This window comes from Wyeomyia smithii, chromosome 3 (assembly GCF_029784165.1).
Source record: "Wyeomyia smithii strain HCP4-BCI-WySm-NY-G18 chromosome 3, ASM2978416v1, whole genome shotgun sequence".
Lineage (NCBI taxonomy): Eukaryota > Metazoa > Arthropoda > Insecta > Diptera > Culicidae > Wyeomyia > Wyeomyia smithii.
The window spans coordinates 169,982,256-170,001,787 of NC_073696.1; the positions used below are offsets into that span (position 1 = coordinate 169,982,256).

At 38.9% G+C, this 19,532-nt stretch overlaps 1 protein-coding gene across 3 annotated transcripts in view; it reads right to left on the reverse strand.

Moving 5' to 3' along the window:
• LOC129733019 (putative fatty acyl-CoA reductase CG8306) overlaps positions 1-15,390 on the reverse strand; it is a 95,566-nt gene extending 80,176 nt beyond the window's left edge. The window contains exons 1-3 of one of the 3 annotated variants that reach the window (XM_055694559.1): positions 15,060-15,390; positions 14,055-14,182; positions 13,919-13,995 (exon numbers count right to left, since the gene is read on the reverse strand). In XM_055694559.1, the coding sequence (XP_055550534.1) occupies positions 13,919-13,995; positions 14,055-14,064 (87 nt within the window). In that variant the 5' untranslated portion in view covers positions 14,065-14,182; positions 15,060-15,390. Of the gene's footprint in view, positions 1-13,918; positions 13,996-14,050; positions 14,183-14,979 lie in introns of all 3 variants that reach the window. The other 2 variants (XM_055694557.1, XM_055694558.1) reach the window with 2 other exon arrangements.
• Positions 15,391-19,532: the final 4,142 nt, after the last annotated feature.

Consider the following 19,532-nt stretch of genomic DNA (forward strand, 5'->3'; position numbering starts at 1 on the left):
TAAAACGAAGACTCGGCATCTCTATGTTTACGCAGACACCTCAGACCAAAACTGCTCAAATAGAACATCACTGGTTTGCCACGTACAAATGAATACATTCTGTAATATAAAGTTAAAAACAAAATTGTAAAACCCCTCCTCTCACCTTAAATCCCCACTAGCTCGTAGTCGGCCGCGAGAATAAAAAAAAGGCCTCCCTCTTTTTCCTGCTAATTTAGAATTTAAAAAAAATGTACTTGGCTCAGTTAAACATAAATTGTATCGTGCCGTGTCGAATAAACTATTTAAAAACTAAAATTTGGAAGAACAAATATTGTATAAATATTGTGAAGTTTAGTTGATCTACAACTGTGCCGATGAATGAATACATTTATTTATGCAAATAAAAAGTTAGTTTTTTTATTTAGTCGATTTCGGCACCACCCTAATTTTCAAATATAATAAACAAGTTCTTAGAAAAAAATTTTACTCTAAAACCACAAAATCGCATCGAAAAAATCATGTCCGCCTTGCCTTACTGTACCACTGTGCATTGTTGTTGAACTTCCTTGGGCGTTTGACCAACATTCTCACACACGAAACTGAATTTACTCAATTTTAGATTTAGTTGACTCAATTTCATACTTTCACAGAAAAAAAATATGTTGCAGATTTCGTGCGTTTATTGTTTGTATGTAAGACTAACGCCATTCCGGGAGTTAAATATTGATAATACAATAGATGTAGCTTATCGAGGCACGAAGAAGAAATATTCAAATAATTAGGTCACGACGTGTAAATGGTAAACTAATCCCAAGTTGCTATATACGTGGTTCCCTGTGTAACTTCAATAGCTCAGATCCATCACGGGAAGCAACTACGAAATGTGCGACCGTCAAGCTCAAGCTCAATAATCAGGCCACGAAAAGTCCAATTAAATGAATGTTTCAATTATCTCGTATATGGTTGTTGTGCAACTTTTAACTTAGATAACACTTGAATGTTCTATCAATTTTTTGCTCTCGAGTTCTAATCTTCGTATTCATCACTTGCAGCTTTGCTTTAACCAGCATATTTATGTATTTACTAGCTGACCAGGCAAACTTCGTCCTGCCTATTTTTGTGTTTAATTTAATAATTTTCAACATTCCAAATTCATTGATTTCTTGCAATTTGTTTAAATCGTTTGAAATTATTGGTTTCATCGGAATGACAACATCCTCGACTTTTGCCTTTAGTACATCACCTCTATTCCGGAAACACTCATATTGGGTGGTATTCAGTTATTTTCGTTGTTTTCCAGAAACTGAAAGTGGTCATCTTCGAATTCAAGATGGTGTCCAGGGTCAATGCTTGGCTTCTATACATTATTTCGATTACGGAAATATTCATATGCAGTAGTATTCGGCTGTTTACCAGAAGTTGCTATCTTACAATTCAAAATGGTGTCACCAAAAGTCGCTATTTTACAACTCAAAATGTTGTCTGAGGTCGATTTGTGGTTTCAGTGCATCATCACGATTTCGGAAATACCCACATTGGGTGGTATTTGGTCATATCTCGCTGTTTTTCAAAAACCGGAAGTCACCATGTTGGATTTCAAAATGGTATTCAGAGACAATTTCTGGACTCTGAGCGTCATCCTGGTTAAAGAAACATCTATATTAGGTGGTATTTGGTCATTTTCGTCTCTTTTACAGTCACTGGAAGTTGCCATCTTACAATTCAAAATGTTGTCTGAGGTCGATTCGTGGCTTCAGTGCATCATAACAATCGCGGAAATACCCATATTTGGTCATTTGCCGCTGTTTTTCAGGAACCGGAAGTCGCCATCTTGGATTTCTAAATGGCATTTGGAGACAATTTCTGGCCTCTGAGCGTCATTCTGGTTAAAAAACACCCATATTAGGTGCTATTTGGTCATTTTCGGCAGTTTTCCAGTCACCGGAAGTCGCCATTTTACAACTCAAAATGTTGTCGGAGGTCGACAAACGTACAAACCGTGGAACACCACCCATGGATTGCCTCATCCATAGGCGAACTTTATTATTATAAAATATTCGGCCGAGTCCACTTCACAATAAAATGTGCTTTTTTTTTCAGTGTACCCATTAGGGTAATATTATTGTCAAAAGTTACTCTTTTCCGCATGTCGTGTAGAACAAAACCAGAAGTTGCGCACCTAGCGGTCGAAAAGGTGACTAACGCTTCTGTCATTTTTTTCAATTCGTCTTTATAATTTCACGTAAGTGAACTATATTGGTATTTAAGATATTTGGTAAAGCCTTATAAGGTATCCTGGGTGGGCGCCCCACCATGATCCAGTAATTGTCTGGAGAAAAATAAACTCGCTGTTGACATTTTTTCTTTAATGCATCATCCCCAGGTGCCTTCCGAATCGAACCAGACACCAAGATATTTAGATACCAAAACCTGAGACATCGTTTCACCCATTAACCCTCTAGTGCCCAAGTTAATTTCTAGACGGGTCTCGGTAAAATCACTATGAACCAATATAAACACTTTTTAAGTATTTATCGAGGCTTTTCAAAACTTCGACTGAAGCTCGCCAAATGGCGGCATTGGGCACTATAGGGTTAACTGTAAGTGGAGATGAGCAGGCTCGCGCTTCCTAGAAAAAACTACTATCTCAGTCTTCTCCGGAGAGAATTCGATACCTAGCTGTAAAGCCCAAGCAGACAAATTGCCCAGGGTATCTTGCAATGGTCCTTGCAAATCGCCAGTTTTGGCTCCTGTAACAGAGACCACGCTGTCGTCTGCAAAGTTGTCTTATCGTGCATATTGGTGTAGCGTATAGAATGTCAATAGTAATGGAATCAAAAGCTCCCTTAATGTCCAAGAACACAGATGCCATTTGTTCTTTGCGAGCATAGGCTAGCTGAATATCTGTAGAAAGCAACGCAAGACAATCATTCGTTCCTTTGGAACGGCGGAAGCCAAATTGAGTATATGATAATAGACCATTTGATTCGACCCAATGGTCTAAACGACGGAGCATAATTTTCTCCATCAATTTCCGGATTCAAGATAGCATTGCAATCGGCCTATAAGAGTTGTGATCAGAAGCTGGATTTTCCGGTTCTTGGATGGCGATCACCTTCACTTGCTTCCAATCCTGCGGTACAATATTTTGCTCCAGGAACTTATTGAACAAGTTCAACAAGCGCCTCTTCAACAAGTTGAATTTGGTTCTTTCTAACCCAGGTGCGTTATTGTTACAGGACAGGAGGGCAACTGAAAATTCTGCCATCGTAAAAGGTGATTCTATCGCGTCGTGGCCCGTAGACGTATCGCGAACAAAGTTTTGCGCAGGAATAGAGTCCGGACATACTTTCCTGGCAAAATCAAATATCCACCGCCTTGAAGACTCCTCGCTTTCATAGACCGTTACGCGATTTCGCATTCTTCGGGCTGTGTTCCAAAGAGTGCTCATCGATGTCTCCTTCGACGTTTCGTTTACGAACCGACGCCAATATCCTGCTCGGACCAAGCTTTTAAACTTGGTCTCAAGCTCCAAATACCGCTTAAAGTCGTCGGGTTTACCCTTCACCCAAAAAAGGCCTTAAACGCGTCGAATTTTTCCGTGTAGACATCGGAGTACTCTTTGTCCCACCACGGAGTGGGAGGCCGTTCTTTGATCGTCACGCCGGGATATTTCTTCGTTTGGGCTTGCAACGCGGCATCAAGAATCAAGCCCGCGAGGAGGTTGTATTCTTCAAGTGGTGGGTGATGTTGAATCGACTCGACAGCTCCCGAAATCATTTCCTCGTATAACTTCCAATCGATATTCCGTGTGAGGTCATACGGAACATCAACTGATCGCTTACAAGTAGAACCATTATCAATTGAAATTTGAATAGGCAAATGATCGCTACCGTGGGGATCAAGGACTACCTTCCATATGCAATCCAACCATAGCGATGTTGAACATAAAGATAAATCTAAAGCACTGAGGCGCGCTGGAGGTTTCGGAACGCGTGTCATGTCCCCGTTGTTTAATATTGTCATAGCGAAGTCGTCGCAGACGTTATAGATCAAAGAGGAACGGTTATCATTAGAAGGGGAACCCCAAGCCACGCCGTGAGAGTTAAAACCTCCCAAAGTCAAACGTGGCGAGGGAAGAAATTCTATTAAATCATAGAGCAGCCGTTGCCCAACCTGTGCTCTGGGAGGAATATATATTGAGGCAATACAAAGCTCTTTACCTTGTATTGTCATTTGACATGCGACATCTTCGACGCCTGGGACTGAGGGGAGGTTGATACGATAGTAAGAATAGCACTTCTTAATCCCTAGAAGTACTCCTCCGTAAGGGGTGTCTCAGTCAAGACGATTTACATTAAAATCATGGAAGTTAAGATCTACATTTGAAGTGAGCCAAGTTTCACAGAGGGAAAATGCATCGCATTTATGCTTATTAATCAACACTTTAAATGAATCAATTTTGGGGATGATACTTCTACAATTCCACTGTAAAATAGAGATAGAATCCTTCATCTCAGCCGATGAATTATCCATCGAAGGATACGATCGCTGCAAGGAGGGGCCATTTAGCAGTCAACTGATTTCCCAAAATAACATTATATGCGATGAAACATGTATACTTTGTGCGATGTTATCAATGCTATATTAGCAATATCTAGTTGTCTGTATCATGAATTTAGTCGTTTACGGTGTTACGAAACGATGCATTTTGATACTAAATTCATCTGCACAATGTGATACGGGTCCTGTGCCGAACACGCATCAGTATCGGACGTGTTTGGTGATCACTCCGATAGAATATAAAACAAAAGAAGTGTGAGCAAGTGTTGGCATTGTTTGCCTGGTCGAGTGAAATAAATCCGGATTCAAGGTCGCGCCTTTGTGCAACTGTTTCGCATCGTGACTGCCAGCTGGTGTGTAAGCCGATTGTGCTACAGCAGTGGACACAAACGAGGAAAAAGAAGAATCCATCAGTTGACAGTGCAGCTGTGTCGCTGTGAAGAGTGATCTCACACCCGGCTCGCTGCTGGTGGCTGTTTGGTGCTGCTATATTGGTGCTGCTGACTGTAACGGCTGCAGCTTCGAACGATCGGACAACCAACCTTGCTGGAAAGGAGAAGCAAAATGTTCTTGTCGGCGCTAGTGCGCTAGACTTAGCGCGATGGATGTAGATCCCTCGCCTCCCGCGCCACCATCCCCGAGCCCCTCTGACCCTGACCCTTCTGTTACCCCCTCCCCTGTTCATTCCTCAGTCCTCCCTCGCCCCAGGCTTTACCCAGGCGGAGCCCAGGGCAGCTATACTGTCTATTTTCGGTCAAAGGCGGGACCGAAATCGAAACAGTTGAACATTTTGCAGATTTCGAAAGACCTGACGAAGGAGTACAAGGGCGTGACCGAAATTTCCAAGGTCCGACCTAACAAGCTCCGTGTCGTGGTCAGTAACCTGAAAGAGGCCAACGATATAGCTTGCTCTGACCGAAATTTCCAAGGTCCGACCTAACAAGCTCCGTGTCGTGGTCAGTAACCTGAAAGAAGCCAACGATATAGCTTGCTCTGAGCTCTTCACACGCGAGTATCGCGTTTACATACCCGCGCGAGACGTGGAGATCGACGGTGTCATAACCGATTCAAGTCTCCTTCGAGTGTATACTGGAAAGTGCCAAAGGGTGCTTTGAGAACAAAACATGTCCCGATTTAAAGGTGCTCGACTGCAAGCAGCTGCGGTCAGCATCGATCATCGGTGGCAAAACAGTGTACACTCCGTCAGACTCGTTTCGAGTTACGTTCGCCGGGTCAGCACTACCAAGCCACGTCTCGATCCACCGGGTTCGTCTCCCTGTGCGATTATATGTGCCTCGCGTCATGAACTGCCTGAATTGTAAGCAGTTAGGCCACACCGCCGCCTACTGCTGCAATAAGGCACGTTGTGGCAAGTGTGGGGAAAATCATGCGGATGATTCCTGCAGTAAAAATGCTAAAAAATGCATTCATTGTGGGGAGAGTCAGCATGAGCTCTCGACATGTGCGGTGTACATGCAGCGCAGGGATAAAATAAAGAGGTCTCTCAAAGAGCGTTCGAAGCTTTCTTACGCTGAGATGCTGAAGAAGACCGTTACCACTTCTCCCATTACAACAAACCCTTTTGATCTGTTGTCCTCTGATGAAACCGATTCTGACGATTCACCTGCGGGAACATCTTATGCCAATCCTGGGGAGTCTAGAAAGAGGAAAAATATTTTCTCTCCTAAACTTCCCAGAAAAGGTCCTAAGATTTCTCAAAGTGAAATGAAAGTTACAAACAAACCAAACAGTGCTGCGGAAAAACCGAAGCAAACTCCTCCTGGGCTTGCAAATTTAAAGTCCCAGAAGGAGTTCCCAGCACTGCCAGGAACATCTAAAACCCCAGTTGTTCCTTTTGCACATCCAGTTGATGAAACAAACTCTGGATCAGTGAAATTTTCTGACATTGTGGACTGGATTTTTGAAACTTTCAATGTACCCGATCCAATTAAAATTTTTCTTACAGCATTCCTCCCAACAGTTAGATCATTTTTGAAGCAGTTGACTGCCCAATGGCCCCTCCTTGTTGCGATTGTATCCTTCGATGCCTAATTCATCTGCGTATATGAAGGATTCTATCTCTGTCTTACAGTGGAATTGTAGAAGTATTTTACGATAAATTGATTCGTTTGAAGTTTTGATAAATAAAAACAAATGCGATGCATATTCCCTTTGTGAAACTTGGCTTACTTCAAATATTGATCTCAACTTCCATGATTTTAATATTATTCGCCTTGATCGAGACACCCCATATGGAGGAGTACTTTTAGGGATTAAAAAGTGCTATTCTTTCTATCGTATTAACCTCCCCTCGATTCCAGGCATCGTAGTTGTCGCATGTCAAATGACAATACAAGGTAAAGAGCTTTGTATTGCCTCAATATATATTCCTCCCAGAGCACAGGTTGGGCAACGGCTGCTCTTTGATTTAATAGAACTTCTTCCCTCGCCACGTTTGATTTTGGGAGACTTCAACTCTCATGGTGTGGCTTGGGGTTCCCCTTACAATGATAACCGCTCCTCTTTAATCTATAACCTTTGCGATGACTTCGACATGACTATTTTAAACAACGGTGAAATGACACGTATCCCGAAACCTCCAGCGCGCTCAAGCGCTTTGGATCTATCCTTATGTTCGACGTCGCTACGGTTGGATTGCACATGGAAGGTAATCCTCGATCCTCACGGTAGCGACCATTTGCCTATTCTTATTTCAATTACTAACGGGTCAACTCGCATGCGACCAATTGACATTCCGTATGACCTCACACGGAATGTCAATTGGAAGTTATACGAGGAAATGATTTCAAAAGCGGTCGAGTCGATTCAACATCATCCACCACTTGAAGAATACAACCTCCTCGCGGGCTTGATTCTCGACGCCGCGTTGCAAGCCCAAACGAAGAAATATCCCGGCGTAACGATCAAAGAACGGCCTCCCACTCCGTGGTGGGACCAAGAGTGCTCCGATGTCTACACGCAAAGATCCGACGCGTTTTTGGCCTTCCAGAAAGGAGGTATACCTGGCGACTATTTACGGTATTCGGAGCTTGATACCAAGCTTAAAAGTTTGGCTAAAGCAAAGAAACGCGGATATTGGCGTCGGTTCGTGAACGAGACGTCGAGGGAGACATCGATGAGCACTCTTTGGAACACAGCCCGAAGAATGCGGAATCGCATCTGCGTTCTTGGACATTAAGGGGGCTTTTGATTCCGTTTCTATTGACATTCTTTCGGGTAAACTTCACCGACAAGGATTTTCTCCAATTTGGAACAATTTTTTGCACAATTTGTTGTCCGAAAAGCACATGCATTTTACGCACGGCGATTTAGCAACTTTTCGCATTAGCTACATGGGTCTTCCCCAGGGCTCATGTTTAAGCCCCCTTCTTTACAACTTTTATGTTAATGACATTGACGAATGTCTGGCAAATTCATGCGCGATAAGACAACTTGCAGACGACAGTGTAATCTCTGTTACAGGAGCCAAAGCTGCCGATTTGCAAGGACCATTGCAAGATACCTTGGATAATTTGTCTGCTTGGGCTTTACAGCTAGGTATCGAATTCTCTCCGGAGAAGACTGAGATAGTAGTTTTTTCTAGGAAGCATGAACCTGCTCAGCTTCAAACACAATTAATGGGTAAAACGATTTCTCAGGTTTTGGTACACAAATATCTTGGTGTCTGGTTCGACACTAAATGCACCTGGGGTTGTCACGTGAGGTATCTGATGAAAAAATGTCAACAAAGAGTGAATTTTCTTCGTAAAATAACCGGACAATGGTGGGGAGCCCATCCAGGAGACCTTATAAGGCTTTACCAAACAACGATATTGTCTGTTATTGAGTACGGGTGTTTCTGCTTTCGCTCCGCAGCAAACACACATTTGATCAAACTGGAGAGAATACAATATCGTTGTTTGCGTATCGCCTTGGGTTGCGTGCAATCGACCCATACGATGAGTTTGGAGGTCTTAGCTGGAGTACTACCATTGAAAAACCGCTTCTGGAGCCTGTCTTCTCGTATTCTTATCAAATGTGAGGTCTTGAACCGTCCCGTGATTGAAAATTTTGAAAGGTTAATCGAACTTAATTCTCAAACCCGTTTTATGACATTGTATTTCAATCACATGTTCCAAAATATTAACCCTTCTTCGAATATTCCAAATCGTGTCGACTTATCAAATACTTCTGATTCTACTGTGTTTTTCGATACATCCATGATAGAAGAAACTCGTGGAATCCCGGATCATTTACGCGTGCAGCAGATCCCCAAAATTTTTTCCAATAAATATCGAAACATCAACCGCGACAATATGTTCTACACTGACGGATCACTTCTGGGTCCACTGGCTTTGGTATTTTCAATAACAATTTAACCGTCCCCCATAAGCTCGATAATCCTGCTTCTGTTTACGTCGCAGAATTAGCTGCAATTCAGTACACCCTAGGGATTATCGAAAAAATGCCCACGGACCATTATTTCATCTTTACGGACAGTCTCAGTTCCATTGAGGCTCTCCGATCGATGAAAGATGTTAAGCACTCTCCGTATTTCCTGGGGAAAATACGGGAACATCTGAGTGCTTTATCCGAAAAATCGTATCAGATTACCTTAGCGTGGGTACCTTCTCACTGCTCGATACCGGGTAATGAGAAAGCGGACACTTTGGCTAAGGTGGGCGCAACAAACGGTGACGTTTATGAAAGACCAATTACCTTTAATGAATTTTTCGCATTTGTACGTCAGAATACGATCATCAGTTGGCAAAATTCTTGGACCAAGGGGGAACTGGGAAGGTGGTTACATTCCATAATCCCCAAGGTATCGACGAACCCGTGGTTCAAGGGGTTGGATGTAGGTCGGGATTTCATTTGCGTGATGTCCCGGCTTATGTCCAATCACTATAGATTTGACGCGCATCTCCGTCGTGTTGGGCTCGGGGAAAGTGGTGACGCCAGGTCTAAATTAATAGTTTCCCTTCAGGCCGAGGGTAGACAGCCGGCTGTTCCTGTTCGTGATGTCTTGGCGAGCCGTGACCTATCCTACATGTCTCTTATATACGTTTTCCTGAAAGCCATCCACGCCCCAGTTTAGTCCTATCCCCTTCCGCATACATCCAACCAAACGACAAGAACACGTTATGACCCCGAATCCGAAAACAGCAATCAGACCCGCACGATACTCTCAAGGCCCGAGGGAGACAACCCAATATGCCAGTCCATAATATCTTGGCCCAGCAGCGGAACATATTCAATATGCTGCTTACCTATAGCAATGGAAAACTATCAAACAACAAACCAATGCTTCAATGCAAAACATTCTAGCTTTAAGTTAGATTTAGTTTCAGCTCGTAGTCGGCAGCGAGGATAAAAAATTTGCTTTTAGTTATTAAGATACTTTAGAAAGTAAGCTTCCAGATATAATTGGCGCCGTTAAACATTGAATTGTATTTGTGCCGTGTCAAATAAATTATAGATGAAGAAAAAAAAAGTGATACGGGAGGCTAACAGATTGAGCAGGCATGTTATGAGTTTATTTGTATTGCTATGCGAGTATATTCATCGCAAAAAGTTCGCAAAACAACACCATATGCGATGAAATACTTAAGGTGTTGCCACTTGGAGCGCGAAATATGGCTTAGTTTTCAGACATTTATGACTCAAAAGTATAACTTTCTAGTATAGAAGCGAGATTATCAACCCTATGGCATCCTGCCATGTTTCAAGAGCTAACATCTCAACGTATGTGTAAACGAGATAGCATATGACCGCCACCTTTCATACAACTTTATCTGACAGCTAACAGCGGGGACAAATGAGTTTGAGCCCAGGACATGAGTTCATTGTCAATTACTGTTACGCGGTATAGGGATGTCGATAGCTCGGGGATTATACTGTCAAGAAGCTGTAACATAGAGACTATGAATTAATCGCCATGCCGAAATACTCCATACAATCTACTATGACATAGAAAATATTGCTAAAGCGTACTAGCGTTCGTGTGGCGGCACCTTAACGGTGTTTATCCAGCTAGTGATGTAAATCTTCTACAAGGTAATTTGTGCAATCATAAGATGCGACTTCTGGTTGTCTAGGTTTGAATAAATGCAAAAGACTAATTGTATGTGCCGTTTTTTATCTCGGAACAAAAATTAAAAAAAAACAACTCATTTTAAAGCCACCGATGTTATCATCTTCAAACATTTAAAATTTCTCGAAACAACTTCATAATATCAAAAACAGTTGATAATCCTACACTGAAAAAACTGCGCACGCTCCATCCAAGTGTTTCATCAATTGGATATGAAAATGAGTCTGCATTGTTATTTGTAGATTTTTTTTCATCGAATTCAATAATTTTTCACTTTCGTTTCAAGTTGTCGCACACATCAACTTACAGCCATGAGCCGCACTTCATTTACGTATGATTTCAACATCCCTTTCAAGTGGATTGTACTTGAATCTGCCCCACTGTTTCATCACAGTGATTATCATGTGCGAAACACTTTCAGATGATTTGTTTTGTTTTTATATGTCAAATGAAGTGCCGTTTGTGCTGAAAAGTAGAAAGATGGCGACAGATGTAATGTCAGCGAGTGTCATACGACTTAGAAGTTCGACGATTTTCCGGACTAAATCTGTAAATTTTTGCAAGGTAAGTGATGTATGTCACGTAAAAGAATCGAATTCTAATCTTATTTCGTCCTTCCAGCACAAGATCATAGAGATTCTGATGGAAACATTTTTACGCTAGAGGCAAGTATTTGTTTACTAAAACATCAATTATTTAAATTAAATTAATTTAATTCTTTGTTTGCTTTACAGGCTTCTTCAACAGAAAAGGATAGTTTTAGTTTTGTGATGAATTTATATAGTAAAGTTCCAATTTTATAAATAAAACAAAAGTTGCATTATATGCAATCATTTCCATGTAAAACTGTTTTCATTTTAATATCGAATAAAAATTATTCGAAGCTCGTTAACATTCTTTTGAGATTCAAAATCCAAACACTTTATGTTCATATGTCATAACACGAGAATTGAAAGTGTTTTCCTTTTGAAAATGAGGTGTTGCACGATGAATAATTCTAAAGCTTTTCGCATATGAATTCTATATGTTTTGGCCAATAGGGCGAATTCAAGTGCAAAACACTTTATAATATCGTGTCGATTTCTTTCAGTGTAGGACCGTGGAAGCAGCGTTGCCACATTTTCATCTGTACTGGAAAGCTAAAAATATTATTCATCTGTACTTTTTCTTCCGAAAATCTGTACCTGTAAAGTTTGTGTAAATAAATCTGTACCTTTGGCAACACTGTGTGGGAGTACTTGAGTACAAACTAACAATACTCAGACACTATAAAAATCGACACGTTATTGCCAAGTGGATTCCACTTACTTCTTGCTAATAGATGAAACTTTTCATATCTAAGTGGAATACACTAGCGTTTCACTTCACAGCACAAAATCAAGTATCTTTCACTTCGGTTCGCCATGTCATGCATACCAAAATCAAGCTTTACACTCAGATTTCAAAACTAAAACCCGTCAAATGCCAAACCACGTCAAAATACCGTGGATCCCATTTAAAATCGAAATGGGGCGACCTGTTAAAATGATTGGGTTGGTTTATTGGTATTCATGTGTAAAAAGCATTTGGTATGAGCGTGTGATTTCTTTTTTCAGTGGAGGGAAAGATATGTGAAGAGAATGTTGTGAGCCAAACGAACATGTCAAAATCCGAGCCAAACGAACAAAAATGGTAACTCCATGAGAGGTATTGCAATCAGGTACAATGAAGGATATGTTTATTTTCACGCGTTTTACGTGTTCTATTGCTGAACAATAAACTGAGAATGCTCCAAAATTGCTTGATTACAGTGATTTTTAACTGGTGGTTCACAAACCATTTGTATGAACAATAAAATAATGTTCAATTGTGATGAAAGTCAGTGGTGGGCACCATTCCGCTAATCGCTAATTAGCGACGCTAATATTCAGTTAGCGGTTTAGCGATTCCGCTAATTTGTGAGCTGGTTAGCGAAACTGTTACGTCGCTAAAATTTTGGTCTTCGAAACGCTAATCGCTGATTCGCTAAATTTTGTAGAGAAGCGACAATATAACTATTTTTTTTAGAAAAACTGAAAATGCTGATGGCGTACGTAAATTGCTTCGAAAGATGAAAATACTTTACTGCGACAGTTACTTTTGGAACGTTTGTTTCATTCAAACAACGTTCAATTGTCTTAACTGTCTAGAGTTTCTCTCTTTACGACACAAGTGCAAGTCAGTCTTTTTACCCTGAAATGGAGTTCCAGTTATCGTACAAGCCACAGGAGCATTTTGAAAAACAAGCTCAAGGTCTAGATTGCATTTTCGGCACACCAAGAACTTTTGTAAATTGCAACCTGCTTGAAATTATGACAACTTTGTTTCTACTTTTTCGATTCAAATAATAATTGAATTTTTATGAAAACATTCCTAACAGTATCTATTTTTATTGTAAGCTGAATAACTTTTGTTACTCTTTGTTTTTACAGAATCGAGTATGAACACCGTTTTGTGAATCTCCTATTGTGAATAGCTCTAAAAAGTAATTTTTTTTTCTCATATCATTTATTTGACACGGCACAAATACAATTTAATGTTTAACGGCGCCAATTATATCTGAAGACTTAAAATCTTAAAGCAAATTTTTTATCCTCGCTGCCGACTACGAGCTGAAATTAAGTCTATCTTAAAACTAGGATGTATTTTTCATTCACTGTTTTGTAGTTTGATGGTCGTCTGATGCTCTTCGAATGGCCATGAATACTAAAAAGTAATTGTTTTCGTTTGTATTACCACAAAAGATCAAAGTGGTCCTAATCTTACAAAACACGAGCAATAAATATAGCGATATAACTATTTGAATATTAATAGGTTAGCGATTAGCGATAAGCGAAAATTTCGCTTTTGTAGGTTATGCGTTTAGCGATTATCAAGCTAAATTTTCGGGTTAGCGGCTTAGCGGTTAGCGTCGTCAAATTTTCGGTTAGCGGTGCCCACCACTGGTGAAAGTATATTAAACTAAACATAAATATAAAATTTAACACCTTGATGCACTTTATTATTCCCCGGGTCTTCCACCGTCACCATACGAGTCGAACGAAAAAGTTGGTCAACATTGCACTTTGAGAAGAGATCTGGCACCTCTGACAAGTGAAATCTAGTTGCCAAATTGGCTTTTTTTTCATCGCTTATCTCTCTCTCTCTCTCTCTCTCTCTCTCTCTCTCTCTCTCTCTCTCTCTCTCTCTCTCTCTGAGTATCTCTAGTACAAACCTGTATCTTAGGTACAAACTAGAAAATCTTTGAGATATCATACATACCGCATTTTCTGTAAGCTCCTTCAACCTTTCTACAATTTGCTTTCCTCTTTTTGGTCTCATTAGCAGATAAATACCACCTACCTGTCGGAAATAAAATAAAATTAGAAAGCTTCTTGAGTTCTAAATGTTCACCTACATCGGGACATGATCTCAATATCTTTTCTACAATAGCGATACCTAGAAACCCAGTTCCACCAGTTATGAATATATTTTTATTTTTATAGAAACTTTTTATATGCATAGTTGATTCTTTCATAATGTAGTCTGAAAAAGAAAAGAAACATGAATTAAGCTTATTGATTCGAAATCTTAGTCTCTACAGGGAAATCAACATTAAATATTTTTATTGTGCTCTTCAATACATAGAGTTTTCGATCTTACAAAACATTCATTTTAACACAAACTGCTTCGCTAGATAAAACGCATTGTCATTGAATTGATTTTGTATAATTGTAATTACTAGCATCGACATGAACAACCCGTGAATATTATTGTCACTGTATCGCAAACGCGTTTTTTGTATTTCTAACGTTATCATAGTGCAAGAAACAGTTTCTTTGGACAGTGACTTATTTGGCTGTTATACAATTGTTTACTGGTTAAAAAAGTCCAATGATTTTTTACACAGCTGTAAATTTACTTGGGAAGTTTTTCTTGAAATGTGCGTACTGTACATAAAGCTTCGCAGTGTTCATTCAGCTAAAATAAAGAAACTTGTATAATGGAAACATTACCGTTCAACAGACCATAGCCAAATACTAAAAATGATGAACAACTGAATCACACAGGCCAAATCTAAAATGTTATCTACTGATGATTTTCATAACGCCAACATTATTTTTAAGTGCCTTCTGCATGAACAAGAAAAAATCTATCACATATTATCTAATGAACCTGTTATACATGTTCAAGCGTGATGTCACGAATAACATGATTTACATATTCTTATGAATGAATTGTTGAAACATTTATGCTTAAACATCATATCTAATTATTACATTTGTTAAAAGGTATTGTAGTTTTGGTCGGGAATAATAAAATGGAAACCAAAAAATAGCTACCCGTTTGACAAAAAACAGAGTTGTGCTGATAAATTGTGATGTTTCCTTACTTAATCGACGAAACCAAATTTTAGACTTACTAGCGTAAATGATTTTTCCTTAAAATGTGTGAAACAAATATCGAAACACCGGACACACCACTTCTAATAAATGTACAACCGTACTTATCTCTTCGACTCGAACCGTACTAATCACACACATCAAATCTCAAACGTGAAAACAGGTTTTTACGCTTTCTCTCGTCTGCCAAAATTCAGTTATCCAGTCATGAAAGTATTAGTGTTCGATCAGTGGATGCGGATGGTGATCACAGAAGTCTAAGATGCAGTAAACGCGAACGCTGACCAGGCGAAAATGGTGTAGTATGTTTTTATGGTGCGTCCGTAAGTGCGATGAACACAGGCAAGAAGCATCAAAAACACTGCTCAAGTATTTACGTACTGACACAATGACGTCAATAGTAGTAAAAGATCAAACAAAAACTGTTAAGGTTTTTTCTACTTGATACCATAATGAACGCTTCTACTATGCATTGTGCATATGTTATTCCGGTATCATAACGCTAGTGATAATGTGTGCTTAGATATATTTTAGATTTAAGATGGACAAAATTTTTGAGTAATTTATCATTTTAGAGAATTAAAAACAAAACCCTTGGGCCGCTGTTGGAACTCGAGCTTCTGTTTATTATGCACAGACTTCGGGGTCAATGAAAAAGTTCAAATCTTTCAAACATAATTTTGAAATATCTCAAACACGGATGCATTTACAAAGTTATTCGTCAAGAGCTTTCTAATTTAAAATTAATATCACAATCATACTGCATCATTAGAATTTGATTATTCACCTAAAAGTTGAAACAGGGAAAGTTCTTGAAAACTTAGCTTTCAAGTAAAAAATCCGTCTTACATTTCTCCGTCCTGAAAATTTTACCAAAAGTTTTGAAATAATGTCACGAAAAATAAATTGTAAAGGAAATTCAACTCTGTTTTCGTTTCAATTAAAAAAATCTGTTAATTTTAAACTTTCCTAACTTAAAATCGAAAGAAATTGAAAACGGATGCATGCATGTGTGTCGAAAATCTGACAAAACCTGGAAAATCAGGAAATGTCAGGGAATCCATTTTTCGATCAGGAAAGTCAGGGAATATCAGAGAAAACTGAAAAATAATCAGGGAAATTTTTTAAACCGAGACGCGATTTTTTTAAGCGGCTCTTTAGCGCAAAAACTGATTTTTCAGCACAAAAGGTTAATTCGAGACATCTACTGTTGGGTTTCAGATCCGATTGAATACTTCATTCACTGAGATTTCAGGCTTCGTTGATCTACGTCGTACTTTTTTGTGGCGAATGTTGAAAAATATCAGGTAAATTGATGTTTAATTTCAGGGAATATCTGGGAAAATCAGGGAATTTTATTTTGAAAACTTTTTCGCCACCCTGTATAAGCTTTTTGATTGAAAATATCTTTCCAAATCATTTAAAATCATAAGAATACAAATATTAAAAAAATGTTGGAAGTGATTTTTTGAAAATTCAATCATTAATAAAAAACCTAAATTAATCCACCTAGCGTTCAGACCCAGCCTTTCTCATTCAAACTTTAATTTGTAAAAATAGATTTACATGAACGCTTCAATCCAATAAATGTATATTCACTCTTTAGGTTCTAAAATATTGATGTTGTAATCTATACATATAAAAATGTAGTCCGGTCTGTCTGTCTTCCAGAAGCACATGTTTCTGGACAAATTTCTGCATATCTCGCGAACTAATCAACTAAATGGAACCATATTTGGCAGGTGAATGTTTTTAGTGGTAACAAATATGCTCCATAATCGACCTTAGGCAACATTTTGCATTGTAAGATGGCAACTTCCGGTTTCTGGAAAACAGCCAAAAATGGCCGATTTGCACCTAATATAATAATATCCGGATAAAGAATGAGGTGGAGGAGCTAAAATCGACCACAGATACCATTTTGAATTCTAAGATAGCGACTTCCGGTTTCGGAAAAACAGCGGCAAACGACCAAATATCACCCAACATGGGTATTTCCGGAATCTTAATGATGCACTGGAGCCACAAATCGACTACAGACACCATTATGAATTGTAGGATGGCAACTTGTGGTTTCTGGAAAACAGCCAAAAATGGCCGATTTCCGCCTAACATGAGTATCTCCGGATCTAGAATGATACACAGCAGCTGAAATCGATCACGGACCTCATTTTGGACCTCAGGTTGGCGACTTCCGGTTCCTGGGAAACAGCCGAAAATGATCGAAATACACCCAATATGGGTGTTTTTTCGACCAGAATGACGCTCAGAGGCCAGAAACTATCTTAAATACCATTTTGAAATCCAAGATGGCGACTTCCGGTTTGTGCAAATAACCAAAAACCATCCAATATGAGTATCTCTGGAACCAGAATAATGCAATGAGCTAACAATTGACCTTAGACACCATTTTGAATTGCTAAATGGCAACTTATAGGAAACAGTCGAAAATGACCAAATAATACTCAATTCAATATGGATGTTTCCGTAATCGAGAGAATGCATAGAAACCAAAAATTGACCCTTGACACCATTTTGAATTTGAAGACGACCACTCTTAGTTTCTGGAAAACAACCAAAATAACTAAATACCTCCCAATATGAGTATTTCCGGTGTCAAATTGATGCCAGAAAATTTGCTGACAATGACCAAATGAATATATTCAGAATTAAGGTGATGTACAGAAGCCAAAAGTCGAGGATGTTGTCATTTCGATAAAACCAATTATTTCAAACGATTTGTTATTTGACTTTGATCATTTCCTATGGCCGATTCGTCGTGCATTTTCAGACTTAAAACACATCGCAAGGAATCAATGCATTTGGAACGTTCAAATAGTACGATACCACATTTAATTTATGTTGAGGCCACATATATCGACAAAAGCAGGTATAGTTTTAACTAGTCTTTGAATTTCTGTTTTTTCCTGTTGAGCCACATATCAAATTGTTATGAAGTTTGTTATTTGTAAGTTCGAGAGATGACTCGTTCGTATGACACTAGTTATGTTCAAATAAGTCATGTAATCTTTGAGATAATAGACTTTCGTTGTGTTATTAACAATTTTATTAACGGTTGCCTAAGTTCGATTATAATGAAATGAATTGAGAACGTATAGGGCAGCCAAACTTTGAAACCACGTGTTCAATCATAATTCATTAGTTTACCCTTAACTAGCCCGCTCATCTGATAATAATATTGATCAAATCGGTTGTGTAGTTACTGAGATAATGAAGTTTCGTGATTTTCACATTTCGGTACATTACAGACGAAGTTACAGTTCGATTACAGTAAAATTTAATAGGGTGTTATGAGGCACCTAGACCTTTCATTTGACACTAATTTTGTGGAAATCGGGTCAGCCATCTCTGAGAAAAGTGAGTGAGTCCAAGTAGTCTTCGGAATATGTTCCTTTTCATAGATGGATTTCACATTTTTAAACATAACAGGCAAAGTAATAATCCGATTGCAAAACAAATCAATAGGGTCTTATGGGACAACTAGGCCTTCCATTTGGCACTGATTTTATGAAAATCGGTCCTGCCATCTCTGAGAAACATGAGTGAGATTAAACAGTCTTCACAACACGTTTCTTTTCATAACTTTTGAACCACAAGTTCAATCTTCATAAAATCCAAAAGTAAAGGGTTTTCTGGCTAGCCCGTTCATTTGACACCAATTTTGTTCAAATCGGTTGTGTAGTTTGCGAGATAATGATGTTTCATGCTTTTTACATTTTGATACATAACCTCCAAACTAAAAAGCCGATTACAATAAAATTGCATAGGAACTTATGGGACAACAAGACCTTCATTTGCAATTAATTTCATGAGAATCGGTCCAGCCATCTCTGAGAAAAGTGAGTGAGAATAAAAATCTGCACATACACACACACATACACACACACATACATACAGAAAATGCTCAGCTCGTCGAGCTAAGTCGAGTGATATATGCCATTCGGCCCTTTGGAGCACTTTTATACTTTCGATTTTGCAAGTGATTGCTATACCTTTCTAGGATAAAGGCAAAAACTATTTCTTTAAAATGGTCGTTATTCGACGATAGGTCATTTGGCATGCAAACGTTCATAACAAAACAAATTTTAAATTTTAGATATGTGTGTACTTTAAAATAGGAGACTTGAGTTTGAATTACAAACTTTTATATTTTGAATTATTCTGAGAATCTGTAATGTGAATTTGCTGCTTGTTATTTAAATTACGTAGAATTCGAGTCGAAAGTTGAGAATAAAACCTAAATTAATCCACCTAGCGGTCAGACCCAGCCTTTCTCATTCAAACTTTAATTTGTAAAAATAGATTTACATGAACGCTTCAATCCAATAAATGTATATTCACTCTTTAGGTTCCAAAATATTGATGTTGTAATCTATACATATAAAAATGCAGTCCGGTTTGTCTGTCTGTTTGATCCATATAGGCTCGAAAACTACCGAACCGATCGACGTGAAAATTTCTATGTAGGGGTT